Genomic DNA, 22,574 nt, shown 5'->3' with positions numbered 1-22,574 from the left:
GACATTAACACTTTTGAAGTTTCAGCTTGAATCCTCCACAATTATTAAATATTTGACTAAAATCAGAGGTCTAAAGCATCAGTCAGTAAATAAAGTCAGTGTTATCAAACTTGATACAAATTCAAATTAAACTTTCATCTCTTTATAGATAAAATTTGTCAAACTTGTATCCTCCATTAAACTTAACACATTTCAAAGTCAACATGTTCCTTTTTAAGTAAGGTTCCAAATATTTTTAATCTAAAGCAAAATAACTTAAATATGACTTCAAGTAAAACTTGTGTGAATGAATGAAATTCTGTCCTGTATGTAAAACTTAACATATATTATAGATTGAGTTAAGGACATTTTCTTTTTGAAATCGTGATTATTCTCAAGTTCTTAGTTGACTTATTTTAAGTCTAGTCCAATTTCAAGCTTGACGACCTTTTGAATTACCTTACACCAAACAGGTTCAACCACAAACAGATGTTAAAGGAAACCTTATGATCTATCATCTGCCAATCAGAGAAAATTCTTTGAGTTTATTGTTGAAGAATCTTTCCATGGTGTTGGCACATTTATAATACTCTGTATCAGGTTTGTTTTTAAGAACGACAATTTGTGAAAATTCTCATCATGTCGGCCATGAACAATTTCTTGTGAACGTAGTATCTGTTCTTTAAAAAACGATCTCCCATTGTTCTAAGATCTATAAATAGAATTTGCAATTGATTTAAAGTCAATTTATAATCAAAACATACATAAAATCTACAAAAAATATTTTTTTTCTTAAAGCTCCACATTTGACATTTTAATGCAAAAGTTATCCTTTAAAAAGGGGTTGACAAAATATGTTCTGAAAACATTAATGAACTGATCATTTAATTTTGGTTGCGTTTTAAAAATCACACTGACAATTGATGGTCATATTGCGACATTGGTAAAGGAAAACATCAGGTGCCCTTCCGTGCAATTTTTCAGGCACCTGAGTAAAAACACTTCATAAGTCAAGTGAGCATTCATGATAAAACTTTATAACAGAAACCCTTAAATGTTACAAAATATTAAAATATTCTGAATTTAAAGCAAGAAAAGTTAACTACATAAAAGTAGCAAGGGGAAAAAGCATAAAAAAGATAACAAAGAAAATACATATGTCACTTACCCATAGGAAACTTGATGTAATCATAATAATCAGGGGCTTCAGCTTTCTCCACTGGTTTCAGGAAAGGCCATAGCACTAGCATGAGTCTGTAAAACACAGGGAAGTTGTTTTTTTCTATTAACAATGCTAGTATATAATTTGGCTAACAGTCATTTGAATTAAATGTTTTCTGTATGAATTTTATTGAGAACTTCTCTTCAAACTCGACAAACACTTTTAATGCAACTACTACTGATATATAACTGTTAAAGGGAAAGAACTCTGATAAAATTGTTAAAACTGGTAATTCAATGCCAAAGCAGTTATCAGAAAATCAAAATGCATACCTTAAGACACGAAAAAAGAGATACAGTTAAATAGAAAGTTTCCAGGTCCTATAATATCAACAAAAGATGCGTGTAAATAGTAATATAACTTTAAAATGATATTATTACCTTGTAGTGCTGTAGAATTGTTTTAAAGATGTTGTAGAGCTGATCCGAGTCCATTACAGGTTCCTTCCTAGAAACAGTACATAACATGGCATTATGATATTGATATTGACATCTGTCATGTCAGAATGTACAATGTAACAGACAGGTTAAAGTGACATTATGCTCATCAAAGGGTATAAAGTGAGTAAACAGATGAAAGTCAAAATTAATTTATATTTCACCAGAATTCTTTCATTTTTATAATTTACTTTGTATTACCGACAGAATGAGACAGTTTTTTTTTATATTTTCGTCTCATTAATAATTTATCCAAACCATTTTTGTACATCAACTGTTAGTCAATCACCATAAAAGCAGTCAATCTATAGATGTAAAAGTTAATTTATCTCAACTTGACAATGAAAGTATGAGCATTTCCCATACACATGGAAAGAAGTAATAAAGATAGAAGATAAAAGATAAAAGATTCATAAAGATAAAATAAAGCTTTTCAGAGTATAAAAACCCTGAAATTAAGGAAAATACCTAAAAACTTTTAACCGTACATGCATCAGCCTTAACTTTACATTTTGTCAAAATCTTTGTGCCTTAAACTCCATGATACACATCTCCAATGAAAAAATAAAAGGTCTTTCTTTAAGTGTCAAATACAGAGAAAGATGCACTTAACAAATAAAACGTACGGTTTATCAGATGCAGGTCTCCTGCCACAGTCTTGAAGACCATTTTTTTCACTTATTTAGACTTAGCCAAGTCTGCTCCTCCTTCGCGATTGACTGCACTGTTTACAGTCGTCTGTCCGTTTTTATACTTTTATCATTATGTAATGTGATGTAATATAATATAACAGACACATGTATTTTGTTTGCAGCATTATAACAAAGAAAAAACTTTATACAATTATATTATATGAAATAATATACACAGTTGTTTAATTTTATGTAATATATACCTAACGATATTTGTAACATAGTATTAAGTGCATTGAAAGCAGGTCCGTGGGAAGCATTTTCAGATTGGAGTGGGAGGGGCTAACTTCACTCATTTTCAGATTGGAGTGGGAAGGGCTAACTTCTCTCATTTTTAGATTGGAGTGGGAGGGGCTAACTTCTCTCATTTTCAGATTGGAGTGGGATGGGCTAACTTCTCTCAGTCCTGAGGGTTTGTTTCAGTGGTGTACATCTTATAGTAGTCGGACAAGTTCCTTTATAATACCACCCACCTAATTTAACGTCTTTTTACCTCATCCATTGAAAATGGAATCTGGTGTATTTAATGGTGACTTCTGTGTATTTCAGATTGCCTTTTTTTTGGAATACACGTTATTTTACAATTCCCAGGAAATTTTAGATACTAAACCAATACATGTATAATGATATCAACACCACTGTTTTCCTTGGATTTGTTTTTCTCAACATATTATGCTAAACAAAATACATATATCCTAAGCACCTAAAGAGCTTCATTTTTTGACATGTTTTTCAAATACATCTTAGATATGCTCCCGTATTATCTAACTAAAACGGTTTCAAAATAACTGCTCCTTAGGGGTAATTATAGCGGACGTTCCCACTACGACGTAAAAACCGTATCATACAGTTATGTACTTGACAATTAAATATTCTGAAAATGTTTCTGAAAATTTACCAACTGTCGGCGATTACTTACTAAATGTATAATTTTATAATGTATAATCTATCAATTTGCGACCATAACGAATTGCATACTCATGCATTATGTTTGTACACCACATCGCATGAGCTTTATTATATATTATAAATTGGCATAAAATAATTGTGAATTATACTATCCGTAATTCTATACCTGAACTGCGCATGACAATAATTAGAATACCGATGTATCTATATGAATTTTGATAGACATTATTGCCGACCTTTACTGTCCCCCTATATAGTAAAACAATTTTAAACCGTAACATTTAGCAAAGACTTTAAAATTATCTAAGCGGAAAACGCTTGTCAGATTTCTGAAAAAAATTCGTTCTTGTATTACGTTTCCGCGGATTTGATATCAAACTGGATGCTTATTTGTAATAGATATTTTGCAGATTAGTAAACATTATGCCTGTAATATAATTATAAAATTGATCCTCTGATGTATGGAGGCTATTTGTTGCCAAACATCCAGCCTTTGAAACTTGACAATGCATACTTTGGTTCTACTAAACAGATTAGTAAAAATCTAATTGTCGATCCGAGAGTTACATACTGCACTTGTGTTAAGCGTTTTGATTATCTCGATTGATAAAATGGAAGCTGTTTACATGCAAACTGCATTTAGAAATGTATAACTTTAAATTTGCGACATGTAGAAATGTTAACAATAGAACGTGCCAACACGTTTAATGCTGTGCATCATGACGTGTCAAGAGTGTAACTGCACCGTTGACACTCTCAGGTTAACAACACCACACTTCCTTTTACATTTTAACGCGATTAACATTTATAAACGATTTTGCAACTTCCATATATGGAATTATCACGCAAATAGAAGAAAATTAATAGGCGGAGCCAATTTTCACGAAAGCAGAATATAAAGAGAGGTACTAGTAACTCTTGCTGGTACAAAAACATAACAAATTATATAAAACTGTTATAAATTTCACATACATTAGCTGCAGTTGACTTTGATTTTGTTAAAACGTATTCTAGCACAGGATATTAATTTAAAAGTAATGCAAAATTGGTTAATATATATTGTAACAATGTAACAACGTTTATACTGATAATGAGCATAATAATATGCAAAAACTAAAGTTGGTGAATATATAACATAAGGGAATGTTTCCCATATATGACGACACAAACCACATTTGTATTTATCGACAGGATTTTATGCCTTCAAACGTTACAACGGTAGTATTCGAAAACATGTCGTTTACATTCAGCAAATATTACTACAATGCGATACATGGAAGTCACTTTTGGCAACATGAACAATAAGCCTGTGCCTTCCTCCTTTAAAGGACTATATTGGGTTGTAGAAAAACCCAAATGTTTTACCATGTGTTTAGCTATGGAACTATTCAAAGGTTTCTATCGATAATTCCGTTGTATAACCAAAAACTTGTGAATGTGTATCCTAGGTTCAAAAATCATAAAATTCATTTTTTACACAGATTAGCTTGGACATGTAATACATGAAGACATGCAAAATATAATTCAGAAATACGAGAAAGGAACTGAAAAGCGTATTTTTGTGCTATTTTTGATACGATTCTAGTTGAAAGCGTTTAAACGCTTTTCCATTTTGGGTCATTTTTCACAATTTGAATAAGTATCACGGATAAAGCGCAAGAGCGAATGATATAAAATTTTGCACACAAGTTACTGATCTAGACCTACATCGAACTGACCATAAATCTCGATAAATTATTTCCAGTTTCGTCATGTCAAAAAAACTCAGCGGAGTCCCTTTAAATATTATTATAAAAAAATGGTAATAATGGGAAAATATATCTATAGAGTATGGTAAAAATAAAAAGTTATGTACGAAACGGTACATCGACTTTGGTTTAAATTTTACTTTTGTTAAAAGGTTTTTCTTGTCAAGTTATACGCTAGAATAAAGGTTAATAGTAAATGCTTCTGTTTGGAAAGACAACAGCCAGAATTTGGTCTGTATTAGTAATTAGTCGTATCGAAATCTCTAACAGATGTTGACCTGAAAATTTGAAAGTGGTAAGGTAGCAGCATAACTGTCAATAGTACTTATTCATATTCAATTTGGAATCCCCTCAGTAAAATTCATCTGTCGTTGAATATACAGCAGTCTTATCAATGAAAAATATTTAACCTCAGACAGTAAGTAACCTGGTGAGGAGGGTTTTTTTCTTTCTTTTTTATTTAGGAAATGTGATATCTTCAACGTTTCAAAACTTATATGCCTATAATCATTTAAAGTCCGATGATGTTGATTGAATAAAGGCATACAATAGCAATAATGCAAGTGAATTATGTTGGGTGAATAACTAAACACCTAAAAGGTGTGGTAGACGGAAACTACGACGGTGCGTGTTCTTGTTTCCTTTTTAATACCGAAAATGAGCGGATAAATACGTCTATTTACGATGATGTAGTGGGCGGGAAAATGGGCGGAACTTATTTTATCTCCTATTGAAAAACGTGTAAAGCTGGATTATGCTGATCCGAATCATGACGGTTCGAGAATGTAACTTTTTTTTTCGGCGTATACACGAACAATGAGTATTCCGCATGTTATGATGAACACTTGGTATTGCTACTATCAGCTAGAAAAACAGTTAATGTTGTGTCGTTTAACAAAATGTACAAAATACATTGTTGAAATACATGTTTACAGTGTTAAATCGGCAAACTCAATCCAAAAATGGAGTTTACATACAAAGAAATACAATTGTATTTTTGCCTATAAACAAACTGATCGAATCCGATCAAACAAGGCTGGATTTTTTGGCAACGAATAGCCTCCATATGGATAAGAAAAAAATACGCACACCTATCATCTTGCAGAAGACGTTCAAATGCCCGGGTAAAGTACCTGGCCAGCTCATACCTAACATGACGTGCAGTTAGTACATATACGATTTAGATTCACCGTTTAAATAGCGGATTATGAATTTGTCAAAAGTTATGCTAGCATTTTGTTTTGTTTGGATGTTGTGTGGGTCCATGACAGTCGAAGCCTGCGAGTTTTGGTATGCACAAAATTATCTATTTTACATTGTATTTTTAGGGAAAATAACAAACATGTTTCATTTTACATCTGAACTTTTTTATCTTTGTGTAAATAAACAATTCATTTATTACGGTACGTTGTGATAACTAAAAATGTAGACTGATAGACTGTTCTTGTTTCACTTGGTGAAAAAAAAAACAAGTTGAAAATTGATGTGTATTTCATCCGCTTATATCTATTTTATCAGAAAATCCATCTATTCTGTTAAAAAGAATTTTCATTATATTTTCGTGTTTCTCTTGTTTCTTGCTTCTGATAAAGCGATTTTGTAATTCCATTACTCTTTTCTTGATTTGAAATTTAGACACAAAAATTATTCGAGTTTTATGTTAGTTAACATAATAGCATAATAAGAAAACATAAACAATTGAAACAACTAAAACACAGTGACGTTTTGAAGATTTAACTACTCGTAACGTAGTAGATCAGCTTTTTTTCCGTATGCATGCGCTTGGCTTCTCTTCAGGAATCCGCGACGTATTTAAAAAAAGTAAATGCAAAATTGACAGTCGGATTTTTTAAAAAATACATTCATGTCTTCTAATGGGATACAAAAGTAATACAAAGACAACATTATTTTGTTGACGGTCACTAGTTGACAATCACTTGTTGACGGTCACTAGTTGACAATCACTTGTTGACGATCGGCAAATTGTCAAAATCATTGTTTGGAACTGAAGATGTAGAAATGTTAGCAAAACATGTAAATGCCTTGAACAAACTTTCCAGAACAATGACTCACAATATTGAACAACATGAAAATAATTTAGCCTCTTATATGCATGCAATGGATACTAGAGTATCTAACATTGTTAAAGGGATGAAAGAAAATGAAATAGCCATTCAGCATATTCAGACACAATTATATGATTCATTTGAAAATCTTGAACAATCTTTTGTAACAATGAATGTATTGATGGCTAAACAAATTGAAAAATCTAGAATGTTAGAGCATAGTTTTAATGAATTATTAATGGGAGTTTATATAATTTTTAGAGTGTATATATATATCTATACATATCATATCATCATCATCATCATCATCATCATCATCATCATCATCATCATCAACAACAACAACAACGTATATTGCTTGTTTCTAGAATTTTGTGCTTTTATTTATAGAATCGGGTGTTACTATTTATAGAATTGCGTGTTACTATTTATAGAATTGCGTGTTTCTATCTTTAGAATTGCGTGATTCTATTTTTAGAATTGTGTGTTACTTTTTATAGAATAGCGTGTTTCTATTTTTTAGAAATTGCGTGTTACTATTTATAGAATGGCTTTTTACTATTTATAGAATTGCGTGTTACTATTTTTAGAATTGCGTGTTTCTATTTTAAGAATTGCGTGTTTCTATTTTGAGAATTGCGTGTTACTATTTTTAGAATTGCGTGTTTCTTTTTTTAGAAGTGCGTGTTTCTTTAAGAATTGCGTGTTACTATTTATAGAATTAAGTGTTTCTATTTTTAGAAATTGCGTGTTACTATTTTTAGAATTGCGCGTTACTATTTATAGAATTGCGTGTATCAATTTTTTGAATTGCATGTTTCTATTTATTGAATTGCTTGTTTTCTATTTATAGAATTGCGTGTTTCTATTTTTAGAATTGCGTGTTACATTTTTTAGAAATTCCGTGTTACTATTTATAGAAATTGCTTGTTACTATTTTTAGAATTGCGTGTTATTATTTTTAGAATTGCATGTTACTATTTATAGAATTAAGTGTTTCTATTTTTAGAAATTGCGTGTTACTTTTTTAGAACTGCGCGTTACCATTTATAGAATTGCATGTTACTTTTTTTAGAATTGCATATTTCTATTTATAGAATTGCATGTTTCTATTTTTAGAAATTGCGTGTTTCTGTTTATAGAAATTGCTTGTTACTATTTTTAGAATTGCGTGTTACTATTTTTAGAATTGTGGGTTTCTATATTTAGAATTGCGTGTTTCTAGTTTTAGAATTGCGTGTTACTATTTTTTGAATTGTGTGTTTCTATTTTTTAAAATTGCGTGTTTCTATTTATAGAATTAAGTGTTTCTATTTTTAGAAAATGCGTGTTACTATTTTTAGAATTGCACGTTACTATTTATAGAATTGCGTGTATCTATTTTTTGAATTGCATGTTTCTATTTATAGAATTGCTTGTTTTCTATTTATAAAATTGCGTGCTTCTATTTTTAGAATTGCGTGTTACATTTTTTAGAAATTGCGTGTTACTATTAATAGAAATTGCTTGTTACTATTTTTAGAAATTGCGTGTTACTATTTTAGAATTGCACTTTACTATTTATAGAATTCCGTGTATCTATTTTTTGAATTGCATGTTTCTATTTATAGAATTGCTTGTTTTCTGTTCATAAAATTGCGTGCTTCTATTTTTAGAATTGCGTGTTACATTTTTTAGAAATTGCGTGTTACTATTAATAGAAATTGCTTGTTACTATTTTTAGAATTGAGTGTTACTATTTATAGAATTAAATGTTTCTATTTTTAGAAATTGCGTGTTACTTTTTTTAGAACTGCGCGGTACCATTTATAGAATATCATGTTACTATTTTTAGAAATGCATAATTCTATTTATAGAATTGCATGTTTCTATTTTTAGAAATTGCGTTTTTCTGTTTATAGAAATTGCTTGTTACTATTTTTAGAATTGCGTGTTACTATTTTTAGAAATGCAGGTTTCTATATTTAGAATTGCGTGTTTCTAGTTTAAGAATTGCGTGTTACTATTTTTTGAATTGTGTGTTTCTATTTTTTAAAATTGCGTGTTTCTATTTTTTGAATCGCGTGTTTCTTTTTTTAGAATTGTGTATTACTATTAATAGAATTGCATGTTTCTATTTTTAGAATTGCGTGTTTCTATCTAAAGAATTGCGTTATACTATTTTTAGAATTGTGTATTTCTATTTTTAGAATTGCGTGTTTCTATTTTTAAAATTGCGTGTTACTATTTTTAGAATTGCGTGTTTCTATTTTTAAAATTGCGTGTTACTATTTATAGAATTAAGTGTTTCTATTTTAAGAAATTGCGTGTTACTATTTTTGGAAATCCGTGTTTCTATTTATAGAATTGTGTGTTACTAATTTTAGAATTGCGTGTTTCTATTTAAAGAAGTGTGTGTTACTATTTTTAGAATTGCGTGTTACTATTTTTAGAATTGCGTGTAACTATTTTTAGAATTTCGTGTTTCTTTTTATAGAATTGCGTGTTTCTATTAATAGAATTGCGTGTTACTATTTTTAGAATTGCATGTTACTATTTTTAGAATTGCGTGTTACTATTTTTTGAATTGCGTGTTACTATTTATAGAATTGCGTGTTACTATATATAGAATTGCGTGTTACTATTTTTAGAAATGCGTGTTACTATTTATAGAATTACATGTTTCTATTTTTAGAATTGCGCGTTTCTTTTTATAGAATTGCGTGTTACTATTTATAGAATTGCGTGTTTTTATTTTTAGAAGATTGTGTGTTTCTATTTATAGAATTGCGTGTTTCTATTTTTAGTATTGGGTGTTTCTATATATAGATTTGCGTGTTCCTTTTTCTAGAATTGCGTATTTCTATTTATAGAATTGCGTGTTACTATTTATAGAATTGCGTGTTGCTATTGATAGAATTGTGCTATTAATAGAATTGCGTGTTTCTATTTATAGAATTGCGTGTTTCTATTTATTGAATTGCGTGTTTCTATTTATAGAAGTGCGTGTTTCTATTTATAGAATTGCGTGTTTCTATTCATGTGACAAGACAGAACAACCAAATTTATTAAAAGGAGACGTTAAGATATGTTCAAACATTTCTATGTTTGCTTTTAGAAAAAGTAAAATTTTGATTTCTTTTTATCAAAATAAAAAAAGTTTTAACATAATATTGAAAAGTATGAATATCAAAGAGAGTTAAAGCTGAAACCATGTAGCTACTCATACTAGAAGAGTTATCTTTCAGAACTTTGAAAAATCGTAGAGGAAGTACAAATTGGAAATTTTACAAATCACCTTGGAATTTTTGTTTACCGCATAAATAAGACAAAATTCGTAAAATTTTTAAAGTAATTAATAAAATTGATAATTTAATTTAATTATAGTTACTTTAAGATACAATTTTCGTATTTTTTCCTTTAAAATTTGTAGCTTATTTTTGTCTAATTTTCAAAAAAGTTTTTAAATTGTCCCCCTAAAAAAAGACTTTACTTTAAAATTTAATGATAAATAAAAAATTTTTCACTTTTGAAAAAAAAAAAATTTGGTACTTAAAAAAGCAATTAGTAAAGAATATTTCCAGGCCATTTCTTTCATTTTTCAAATCAATTTTAAAAATATTTAATTGGGTCTTTTTTCGAAACATAAGAAATTTTTTGAAATTTTTTTAATTTCCAATAAAAAGGATTTAAAAGGGTTTTAACATTATTGATTTTTTTTTCTATAAAAACCCCGAAAGGGAAGAAAAAAATAAAAAATGGGTATTTTTGTTTTATTTTTTCAGGGGGGTTTTTTTGACGTGTTTTTTTGAGAAAAAAACAGATTATTTCAGCAATGATTTTTAACAACTTTTGTTCTTTTTTTTTTCGTTAAAACCAAAACATTTTATAAAAAAGATAATTTTAAACAGAAACAAAACCTTTTAAAAAAAAATCTGGAAATTTAATTTTTATATTTTTAATATAAAGAACAAAAATTGTTTTTTATTACTAACTCACCCTTATTTTTTGAGGGGAAAATTTATTATCATTAAAAAATGTTTCATCCCCTAAAATTTTAAAAAATTCTTTTCATGAAAATTGAGTTTTAGGGGGTTTTTTGGTTTTAATAGGAAAGGTGACAGAAAAGAAAAAATTTTTAAAGCTGGGGGAGTTTTTGCAAGTTTCAGAAAGACAACTGGGAAAACAAAACTAATTTTTATCTTGGGAGTCACTGAAACCCCTTTCAAGGGCTTAATTTAAATTGACACGGTAATTGTAATTATGATTATAATGTATAAACGGTCGATGAAACAAAATAAGGGGAAACCCCACTTTTAAAACAGGGGAAAGTCCCCGGGTATTTTTTCTACAAAAACTTCATCGATGCCTTTTTTGAGAAAACATTCCCGATGAAGAATAAAGATACAAAGGGGGGAAAATTTTTAAAAAAAACTTCCTATCAATTTTTCCGAGGAATTTTTGACGACACGGGCGTCAAACTATCTGGATAAAAGGGTACTGCGACAATGACTTTTTTTTTCTTTTTTTTAAAACTTGGCCCAACAAATTCACATTCCTAGAAAAAAACCCCCGGATGTAGGGGTTTTTCATCCAAAATCAGAATTTTTGCTTAATTTTTTGTTTGAAGTACAAGATTTTTAAATCCCGAATTAGAAAAGGAGAATTTTTACTTCTTAAAAAGAGAGAAAGTTTGATTTAACTAAATATTAGCATTCAAAGCTTTTTTTTAAAAAAATAATTTTGAAATCATTTCTGAATGCACAAAATGTGAGTGCTCTTTCAAGTTTTATGTGTAAAACCGTTTTATACATTGTATAGAAAATACAGAGCAAAACATATGGAAAAGGGATAATCTTTTTACATGTTTAACTTACTGCTTGCTTGAACTTCGTAGCTGTGTTCAAAATGAAAATTGCCCGCATTTCATTATTTCTGAAAACAACTTAATGGCTGGAAAAATTACGGCTGTAGAGAAGCGAGACGTCTTAAAGAAATCATGTGACATAATACAGAGCGATGGTAGATTTTTACTACGAATAAACATTGATAATATTAGCCAGAGACTACAAGTCAAACTGAGTCCAATTGTTCATTTTGCGTGTAGTTTTCAAACCTCGCTGGAAATATATGAACAATGTTCGTTTCTTCTTTTCATCAACATCTTGAGACAGATAAGCGCATGCCTGTTACTAATTTTCAATTATTTGTCAAATGACCACATATGTAATCACAAACAAATTTTCTTAAAGCTAAAATACTACAGTGTAGAGGGAAATAGACTTGAACAGCTTGCAAGTCGTTATCTGGCACCATTTCTTTGTTCTACACTAGGCCTAATCATGGCGTCATCAAGTATTGAACAGAATAATACAGTTCAATATGAAGCACTAAAGTGGCTCTCATTGGGTTTGACCTCAGATGTCACATCTGGCAGACTTAAACTAGCTTCTATGTTCTACTGTGTAGGTGATATGTATAGAGCAGAGTTCATTCTGAGACAAACTGAAATCCGATATAACTCCACTGCTGTTGAAACTGTATGTGGCTGCTGGCCTAATCCACAAACAAGTGAATTTAAAATGAAATGCAGTGAACTAAATGAAAATTGTCTCAATAGTATCACATCATGTTGTGTCATATTCACGCAGGCAGAAGTAAATTGTGTGCCTCGAGAATTACGGAATGAAATGATGAGATCTACTCAAGATGATATGCCATATAGAAATATGCATGAAACGCATTGGATGGACTGTGCTGTTGTTGATTCCCTCCCTTATCTCTACTTTTTGCAATACAAAACATACGGTCATCTACAAAGACATCAGGATCAGCAACTGGCACTTAGTAACCTTGTAGAGGCTATCTTTACAGGAAGAAACTATGGTCACAGGGAGACAGCTTTCAATCTTCTCGGTCAATGTTTAGAACAAGAGGACAAACCAAGGGAAACATTACTGTGCTATATGTGTTCCCTTCAACAAAGGGATCGAAACAATGCGGCAAAATTTCATATTTGCAATTTACTTAGAAAGTATGCTTTAAACATGTAGACGTTCAAAGTTCCCTCTACGGGTAAATTGTCAAAGTTTGAGTTAAACTCTAGAAACTTTGTTAAATTGTGTACTTAACCAAAATGTTATCTCTTGTTAGTTTGTCACAAACGTTCAGTTAATTTACAGTTATATTTTAGTATAATATAATGCCGTGTTAACAAACAAACCAAAGTTGTATTGTGATCATATCATTATAATTAACATCACATTTGTTAAGTACATGTAAATATGATATAATTTATCCAAGGATAAAATTATTGATGAAAATACAATTTATTTACAATTTGATTGAGGTTTATTGTTGGCTTTTAAGTCATACTGATGTTGTAAAAACTAAATAGAGACTTTCTAGCTTCCATGGTGAAAAAAGCCATTGAATGCCCTTCCTTGCATTATATCAGGTACAATTGGGAACCAAGGTTGAGCCACAGATCTTACGTAAGCTATCTGAATAGCTTCCTTACGTAAATGAATTGAATGTCCCTTGTAGGATTCGAACCAACAACGGTGATAGCCAGTAGCTAATGTCAAAAACTTTAACCACACGGCCCCAGAAATAATGAAAATATAACTATATAGTAATCAGCAAAAATCAAATCGACCGCTAGCTCCGAACAATCGACCAAGGACATCTATTAAATCGGACAACTTCTGTCATCTGATGGTTTCGGACAACAAGTTAACCTTGGGAATAATAACAATTGGGGATATTGAGTTAAGTCCTTTGCGGAAAACATTTAGTCCAATGTTTGATATAATGTGTATTTATATCCGCATTGCTTAAGCATTTTGATATAAATATAATGATTATTAATAATGACGCTGTTGTTGTGCGAGTCTTATATTCACTTCAGTTTTGTTATATTTTCTGGTCCTTCGGGATCATTGATGCCAGCACTATTAAGTGTTGAGAATTGAGTTTCACTCAAGCCGGTGCTAGGGGGCGTGAGGGATGTTGCACTTATTCATTATCCCTCATGTACAGACTCAATCAAACCGAGTCTGCAATTCTCTTGAAATTTTGTTGTGATAAATGCTTCCGAGGGATCACTTTGTTTCCAGAATTTTATAAACTTATAGTAACTTGCCCCTCATCGATATGTTTCAATCCAGTCAGGAATATTGTGAGGAAAACATGAGCCATCTAGCTAACGGAGTGTATGTGGCTCTACTCTGGATCCCGCTCGTGCAAGAAATGTTGCAAGTAAAAGCAACATCGGTTAGACTGGAATAATGTAATATGACCATCAGAGCTGCATTACTGGTACTGGTACTGCAGTACGTACTGCAGCGATTTTGCAAGTACTGGTACTGATACTGAATTACTCTTACAAAATTTTGCTACTACTGGTACTGGTACTGCATTACTGTCTTAAAAAGTGGTACTGCTACTGCATTACCCAGTACTTTTGGTTTTGATAAAAATTAAAAATAGCATCAATTTTTCTCATAAAATAAAGCTGTAAATTACATTAACTATATTTTATTTTTGTGAAAAAGTAAGTTATCAAATCTAAAGATAATTTGCTGCAATATTCCTTCAAATGTTAACATAGTATTCATCATAAAAAGCACCAAAGACCTTAAGTAAAAATTAAATTAAGATAAACAGACTCAATAACTCTTTACCCTAAAATATCCTTATTAAAATCTTTTATTACTTTGTATTTACTAGTTTAATTATTTAAAGAGCAAAATAAACACTAATTAATTTCTTCTATTCTAAATAATCCCATTTCAAGTGAAAAAAGTGATATTGTTAGCACAATAAAAAGTTGTTATTTACTTTGGTATAAATTGAACAGAGGTGTGAAGGTGTGAAAGGCAACAAAAGACTGTTGTGTTTTTAATCATGAAAGATGTTTGCATTGTATTTATACAGTTGACTGGTTACTGAACAATTAGATATGACATGAATATAATAATTATGTTGTAAATATTGTTTGTAAAAAGTATGTTAAAACTATAAAGTTGTAAATATGTTATGTTAACTTTAAAGTAAATTATGATTTTATTTCTTTGCTGAATAATATTTGCAATTATTTGTTTGACACTGTATTTATTCAAACTTTGATGAATATATAAAAGTAATGGTACTGATACTTAATTACTTCACCAAAAAAAGTACTGGTACAGCAGTACCGAGCTAAAATCTAGTACTGGTACTGGTAATGGTACTGCATAATTTGCCAAGTACTGGTACTGGTACTTAAGTACTACACCCTTAGTACTGATGCAGCTCTGATGACCATGTCAGGGTCGATGGAATTATTCATATACACTTATAAAAGCAATACATTGTATAATTTATTGTAAAGAAATATCTCATTTCTTTGGAAAATTACATTCTGCACGACTGTAAAACGAAACATTATTGATAATCAATGTATACAAAAAGGTAACTTTTGCAATATCACTAATTGCCAGTGCTACGAAAAAAACGTGCATGAACGATCATGTGGTCTGTGGGATAAATTCTTTATTTTTTTGAAAAGTAGAAAATTCAGAAACGCTAAATAAGGCAATAAAATACTAACTCTATCAACCTTAAGCATAAAATTGTTTCAATACTCTATGTAGACATATTAAGGTGCCATGAAATTTAAAATTTATCCGACATATCATGAACAGCAAGTTCTCAAAGTACCGTATTTGTATTCTACCACTGGGCATCTTTGAATATTTAATATTAAACAGTTTAAAGATATACTATGCTCAAATTTCATATTTAAAAATATTTATAATTGCTACACACACAGTCTTTTTGTAAATATAAAATAAACGTGTTTAAACTTCACACAAAGTAGACATGTTATGTTTAAAATTCTACATACTATATGTGGTTGCAATATGAAAATATAGTGTCATTAAAAAAACTGGCAGTTTGAAGAAAATACCAATTTTACATGACCTGTAATAGGGAAAGCAACTTTCAATTCATAATGTATTCTTTCTTTTATTCAAATTGGACATATTTGGTAAGAATTCCATAGCTTTCAATAAATTTCTGTGATTGTTTGTTTGTTTGTTTCATTTTACGCCTTTTCCAACAGTATTTCAGTCATATAGGCGGGTAGTTTCCTAACCATCGTTCCTGGAGAGTTACACCAGTACTAGACTACCTTCCTCCGCGCTAAACTACCAAAGCATCTCCCGGGGATCGAACCCACGCCAGAGAGGTAACTGGATTAGAAGTCATCGACTCTAACCCCTCGACCACGGAGGCGGTAATTTCTGTGATAAAAACTATTTTACGCAAAGATGAGCAAAGTATATCTTTAAAGTGACAATGTGATAATTTTTGTCATTGTCAAGTTAAGCTGATTAGACTTTATATTTCAAAGATTGACTGTTATATTGGTGATAACCAAGAGTTGATTTAACATAATTAAGTTAAAATATAAATCTGCCAAAAGTATAAAAAATACTGCCCACTCGTTTGAACAAGTAAACATTTCAGGTAAAGTCCCATGAAATTTTGCAGAAATGTCCTTTGGCCACATTAGTTATTTATCGTTCATGCAAATAAAACATAAAAGTTGAAAGAAGTATTGCAAAATATTAACTTATTTTGACTTCCCCAGTTCACTCAAAATCAATGTCAGAATAATGGGCCTTGGAAACCCTTAATTTTTCAAGTTAAAAGGGGGCATAATTCTGTCAAAATTATGTATACCTATTATGCTCTCAAATATTATAAGTGGTTAATGAAATATGTTGCATGCAAAACTTTAACCAAAGTGTTACACCGAGGCTTGAGTAAGTAGGATAGCCCTATATATCCTCGCATACTTAGTTGAGGTAAAACTATTTTGGAATGTGTCCCTGTTGCAAGTCTTATTTAAGAAAGGGGAATAATCAGTAAAATCGCACGTCATTGATCTTGGGTCAGTGACCTTCAACTGTAACACTGTAGACGTCTGTGAAGTTTTAAGTGGTCTTATATAGTCAAAACATAAATCTTTAGTTTCGTTAGCGTAACAAAAGTAAAAAGTTTATTCTTTATTTTTGTCACATTCATATACGAGAACACACAATAAAAAGGGTAAAATATATTTTAACAAACTAAAAGACTGTTTTATAGTTGTGAAGTTTTTTTCCAGTAAAAATGTAAAAAATACATATATCTATAAATAAGAAATTTCCATGTTTCTTTTATGAATTTGCATGAATGAAATTCTTGATATTGTCTTGTACTAATGTATTTCCTTAGTAATAGTTTCATACATACATTTTGTTTTTAAACAATTTGAATATGTTCATTTCTTAAAATTAATCTTTATTTACTAATAAAATTGACTATTGGTTCAGAAAGTATAAATGCTTTGTAAATATTAATTTAATTTGCATTCATCATCTTACAAATGATTCCTTTTCCTTTTTATCTTTAACCCATAACATGCCGAATTTATATATTTTACTTATCTTGCTTTGTATTTAAAACTGTCAATTGATTTCAAAACAAAAATATACAAAACAAAATATGTTAAGCTATTAAGCTATCAGTTAAACAAAGCCTGTCAGACTGCAAAGATGTACATGCTTTGCTCTATACTAGTGGCAAAGACTTGTCACTTTCAGTACAAACTGGTACATAGTAAGTTCAAAAACTAGCATTTTGTCATTATGTTTAATTCACTGATAATCAATTTACTTTGATATCAGTACAATATTTATAACACAAATATTTCCCGCATTCCTCTCTACATTAAATGTATATATTTTTGCTTTTCTTTCAGAGACAGGCTTTTTTAAAAGATAATTAAAATGATAAAAAATAAATATATTTACATTAATATCATAGTTCAAATTATATTTAAAATGCATAACATCTTGTAGAAGTCATGAATAATAAACTTTAACAAAGGAAACAGTACACTTCCATTTTACATTTTTATCACCAAATTTAAAGTTGTGTAGAAAAGTGTCTCATTAGATAAACCCTACGCATTCTTTTTCTGTATCTTCGACTACTGAATATACATTGTAATTACAATCATTTTTACAGCATTTAGATGTACCCAAATAAATACCCTTATCGAAAAAGCTATCATACTTTTCTCCCTCCTTTTTCTTTCTGGAGACGTGTGCATATATTTTTCACACTCAACTGTCTCAATTTCAATCACTTCCACTTTTCTTCTCAACATCAACACTTCTGAAGTTTCAGCTTGAATCATCAACAGATAATTAATATTTGACTAAAATCAAAGGTGTAAAGCATCAGTCATTAACGTCAGTGTTATTTAAGTAGATGTAATTTCAAATTAAACTTTTATATCTTTATAGTTGAACTTTTTTAAACTTGCATCCTCCATCAAACTTAACACATATCAAAGTCAAGAGACATTTTCAAACATGTATCTTTTTTGATAAAGGTTCAAAATATTTTTTATCTAAAACAAATAACTTAAATATGACTAAGTAACTTTAATGAAATTACTGTCCTGTATGTTCAATTTAACATAGATTATAGATCGAGTTAAGATCTTTTTTTTTTTTGAACTCGTGATTATTCTCAAATTGACTCATTTTAAGTCTAGTCCAATTTCAAGCTTGACGACCTTTGAAATTACCTTACACCAAAAGCTTTTGATAACAACATATATTTAAGGAAACATAATGATCTATCATCTTTCAATCAGAGAAAATTCTTTGAGTTTATTGTTGAAGAATCTCTCCATGGTGTTGGCACATTTATAATACTCTGTATCAGGTTTGTTATAAGAACGACAATTTGTGAAGATTCTCATCATGTCGGCCATGAACAATTTCTTGTGAACGTAATATCTGTTCTTTAAACGATCTCCCATTGTTCTAAGATCTATAAATAGAATTTGTTATTGATTTAAAATCAATACATACATAAAATCTACAAAAAATATTTTTTTTAAAGTTCTACATTTTACATTTGTAATGCAAAAGTTGTCCTTTAAAATAGGGTTGAAAAATATGTTCTGAAAATATTAATGATCGATCATTTAATTTTGGTTGTGTTTTAAATCACACTGACAATGTAAAGGTCATATGACAACATTGATAAAGGAAAACAACAGGTGCCCTTTCGTGCAATTTTTCAGGCACCTGAGTAAAAACACTTCATAAGTCAAGTGAGCATTCATGATAAAACTTTATAACAGAAACCCCTAAATGTTACAAAATATTAAAATATTCTGAATTTAAAGCAAGAAAAGTTAACTTCATAAATGTAGCAATGGGAAAAGCACAAGAAAAGATAACAAAGACATTAAATATGTCATTTACCCATAGGAAACTTGATGTAATCATAATAATCAGGGGCTTCAGCTTTCTCCACTGGTTTCAGAAAAGGCCAAGCACTAGCATGAGTCTGTAAAACAAAGGGAAGTTGTTTTTTCTATTACAATGTCAGTCTACTTTGGCAACAGTCATTTGAATCAAATGTTTTCTGTGTGAATTTTATTGAGAATTTCTCTTCAAACTTGACAAACACTTTTAATGCAAACTACTTATATATAACAATTTGAAGGGAAAGAACTCTGATAATAAGTATGGGTAATTTCAATATCTCGGGAGTTATCAGAAAATCAAATTGCATACCTAAAGACATGCAAAAAGTGATACAGTTTAAAAGAATGTTTCAAGGTCCTATTATAACAACAAAGATGCATTCAAATAGTTTTATTACTTTTAAATCATATTTTTACCTTGCAGTGCTGTAATATTGTTTTAAAGATGTTGTAGAGCTGATCAGAGTCCATTAACAGGTTCCTTCCTAGAAAAAATGCACAACATGGCATTATAATATCACCATCTGTCAACAACGTTACAACAGGTTAATTTTATGATACACCACCTCATACACATAGGAAGAAGTTATAAATGTCAAAAATATTTTGCATTTGGTACTTCTAAATTCATTGATTTAAATCTTTTCAGAGTTCAGTATTAAAAAAACTCAAATTCAGAAAAATACCTAAAAACTTTTACCCATGCATGCATCAGCCATAACTTTATAATTTCTCAAAATCTTTGTGACTAATACATGCGTACTTCATAATAAACCTCTTCAATTAAGAAATAAAATGTCTTTTTCGTGTCAAACACAGAAAGTTGCACTTAACAAATAATACATACGGTTTATCAGGTGCAGGTCTCCAGCCACAGTCTTGAAGACCTGGAATACTCTCGATAGGAATATGTCGTACTCCGTCTTTAAAACACGTCAAATCTGGATACACCTTCGTGAACTTTTCTTGCTTTTGTTCTATTATTTTCTTTACAATCTAAAACGGACAAAGTTAATCAAGATCTTATCACTTACATTGGTTAGATGGATGCAAGATTAAGTGAATCAGATCATTTTTTTAATTCTAGCAAATTAAGATATTAGTTGCCCCTTGTTTCTCACAAAGGTAAAAAGTTGCTTATTAAACATCGTCATACAATCTTTTTTCAATAGTTGTTTTTTCTTTCTCAGAATCAGGATTTTTTGTAGTTTTTTTTTTTTTTGGGGGGGGGGGAAATGTGAAAAGTTTTTTAACTGTATTATATATACAGTTGAACTTCGTTCCCTTGAACTCGGAGGGCCTGTGCAAATTTGTTCGAGAGATCGGTAGTTCGAGCCAACCGAGGTTGAACTATTATAACATAGAACATAGTCCTTAAGGTTTTACATCAGTCAAATGATAAATACGTCAATATAATTGTTTGTTAGTACATCTATTTGTAGAATACGTCATATTTAGAATTATTATCCTTTTGAAAACGGACGTTTAAAACAGTATTGACTGTACACGTGTTAATCTATATTCATGCATATTGGAATTGGTTGAGTTCGATTGGGCGATCATTATCCAAACTGTGAACAATGTTAAAAATATATTTATATGTTTATTTTCGTATGAATTTTTTTTAATAATGAATTAATAAAATATTTTAAAAAAAAACAACATTTTACAGCAGCATCTATCTGTAGTCATTTACTGAATTAAACACACGTACAAGTATCATTCTATAAATAGAGTGCACTGTTACAATTCACGATACATAAACCACGGTTGTAATTAAAGCCGTCCGGGTAAACGTCATTTATTTATTGACTTGATCATTTCAGGAGTTATTTTCTTTTTATCGCTACTAAAGACGGCAAATATAAAATGTTATCAAAACAAACAAATCGGTTACAACACTTTTCATTTTATATCAATTAACTTATAATTGCCTTTGTCACGATCACGAAGTGTTAAAACATGTGTCGCCGACTGTCAATTATTTAGAACATGCTGACCCGCAACTCTTGTTGTCTGTTTGTGTTCAACCGAAAAGGTGTGATTTACACTATATTTCTGCCGAAGGGACCAGAGATCAGGTTTGAGAGTTCGAGCAATGGGTGTTCGAGCGATCCGAGGTAGAACAATATATATTATATAGGAATTTTGCCATGACTGGGCGATGAGTGCGAGCGAAGGGATGTATTCCAGCGATCCGAGTTCGAAGGAACGAAGTTTAACTATACATGTATCAAATAAAGCAAAAATCTAATTTTTGGATCAATCAACTCATTTTATATTTTACTAACAAGCACATTTTAAAATTCTTCATGCAAAAATACAGTTTGCTGTGCAGTTAAGATGATAAAAAATGACTGATAGTAATTTTCAGTTTGGTTATTTTCGCCATGTAATTGAATTGACAATATAACTCAATAACAGTTGTCAAAATAGGAAAACAAACCTGAACGATACATCTGAAAAATAGACATATTTTGTAACATGAATTTACAATTTACTTAAATTACTGGCAATCTCACCTCTTTCTGTTTGCGTATTGTCTTAGAGAACTCGGTACAGCAGATTCTAGGGTTAAGTTCACATCCCATAAGTGTTGCCCCTTCATAATCCTTGATATATCCTAGATAAGCTGACTTTGGTAGCTTAATGTCCTTGGAGAAACCCTGTCAAAGAAAAAATAAATACATGTAAGTGACTATAGTTTGGTTACTGTATATATTAATATATCAACCTTTTACATTTAAAACACTTGTAACTCAATTCTTCTTCATCTATAGAATTTAACCCGAACATCTACATGTATGTTATAGGATTTGTCTAGTTTTGGGTGCGGAATTCAATATCAGGGGTTTTATTGGGGTTCATTGAATGACGCATTACCTTGTTGATCTTGTGTATCATATTTTATATTTAGTTTGTTTTATTTACCTCAATTTCAACACATTTTTGGTCATATCTTGGCAGTCAGTCCACCTAACTGGTTTTCCTAGATAACATACCAGTAATTACTAATTCCTCCATAAGAGGTGTGCCAGCTAATTAAGGTTTGCACTGGTAATATGGGCAGAATCTGTTGTGGCAAATAGTCTTAACTGTTAACTAGTGAGAAAGAACGGCAATTACCAGTTATTTCAAATATCCCATTCAAGCGAAATATATCATCAAGCAAGAGAACCTTTTTTTGAAATACCCGATGGCAAACTCGTCAGCAAAT

The 22,574-nt window shown here is 30.3% G+C and overlaps 1 protein-coding gene across 1 annotated transcript; it reads right to left on the bottom strand.

Annotated features, from left to right (window-relative positions):
• Positions 1–1,147: 1,147 nt before the first annotated feature.
• Positions 1,148–22,261, bottom strand: LOC132713800 (histone acetyltransferase KAT2B-like; the record flags this gene model as incomplete). The annotated part of the gene is made up of 5 exons (XM_060696475.1): positions 22,241–22,261; positions 21,880–22,023; positions 20,205–20,353; positions 1,582–1,648; positions 1,148–1,289 (listed from the first exon to the last, which is right to left on the bottom strand). Coding segments are annotated over exons 1-5 (523 nt in total), but the record flags the coding sequence as incomplete, so codon positions are not given.
• Between the last annotated feature and the right edge of the window lie 313 nt (positions 22,262–22,574).

The sequence above is a fragment of the Ruditapes philippinarum genome, unplaced genomic scaffold (genome assembly GCF_026571515.1).
Source record: "Ruditapes philippinarum isolate M1 unplaced genomic scaffold, ASM2657151v2 ctg10305_1_1_1_1, whole genome shotgun sequence".
Lineage (NCBI taxonomy): Eukaryota > Metazoa > Mollusca > Bivalvia > Venerida > Veneridae > Ruditapes > Ruditapes philippinarum.
Note: the sequence above shows the minus strand (reverse complement) of the source record. Positions and strands in the feature narration are given on the sequence as shown.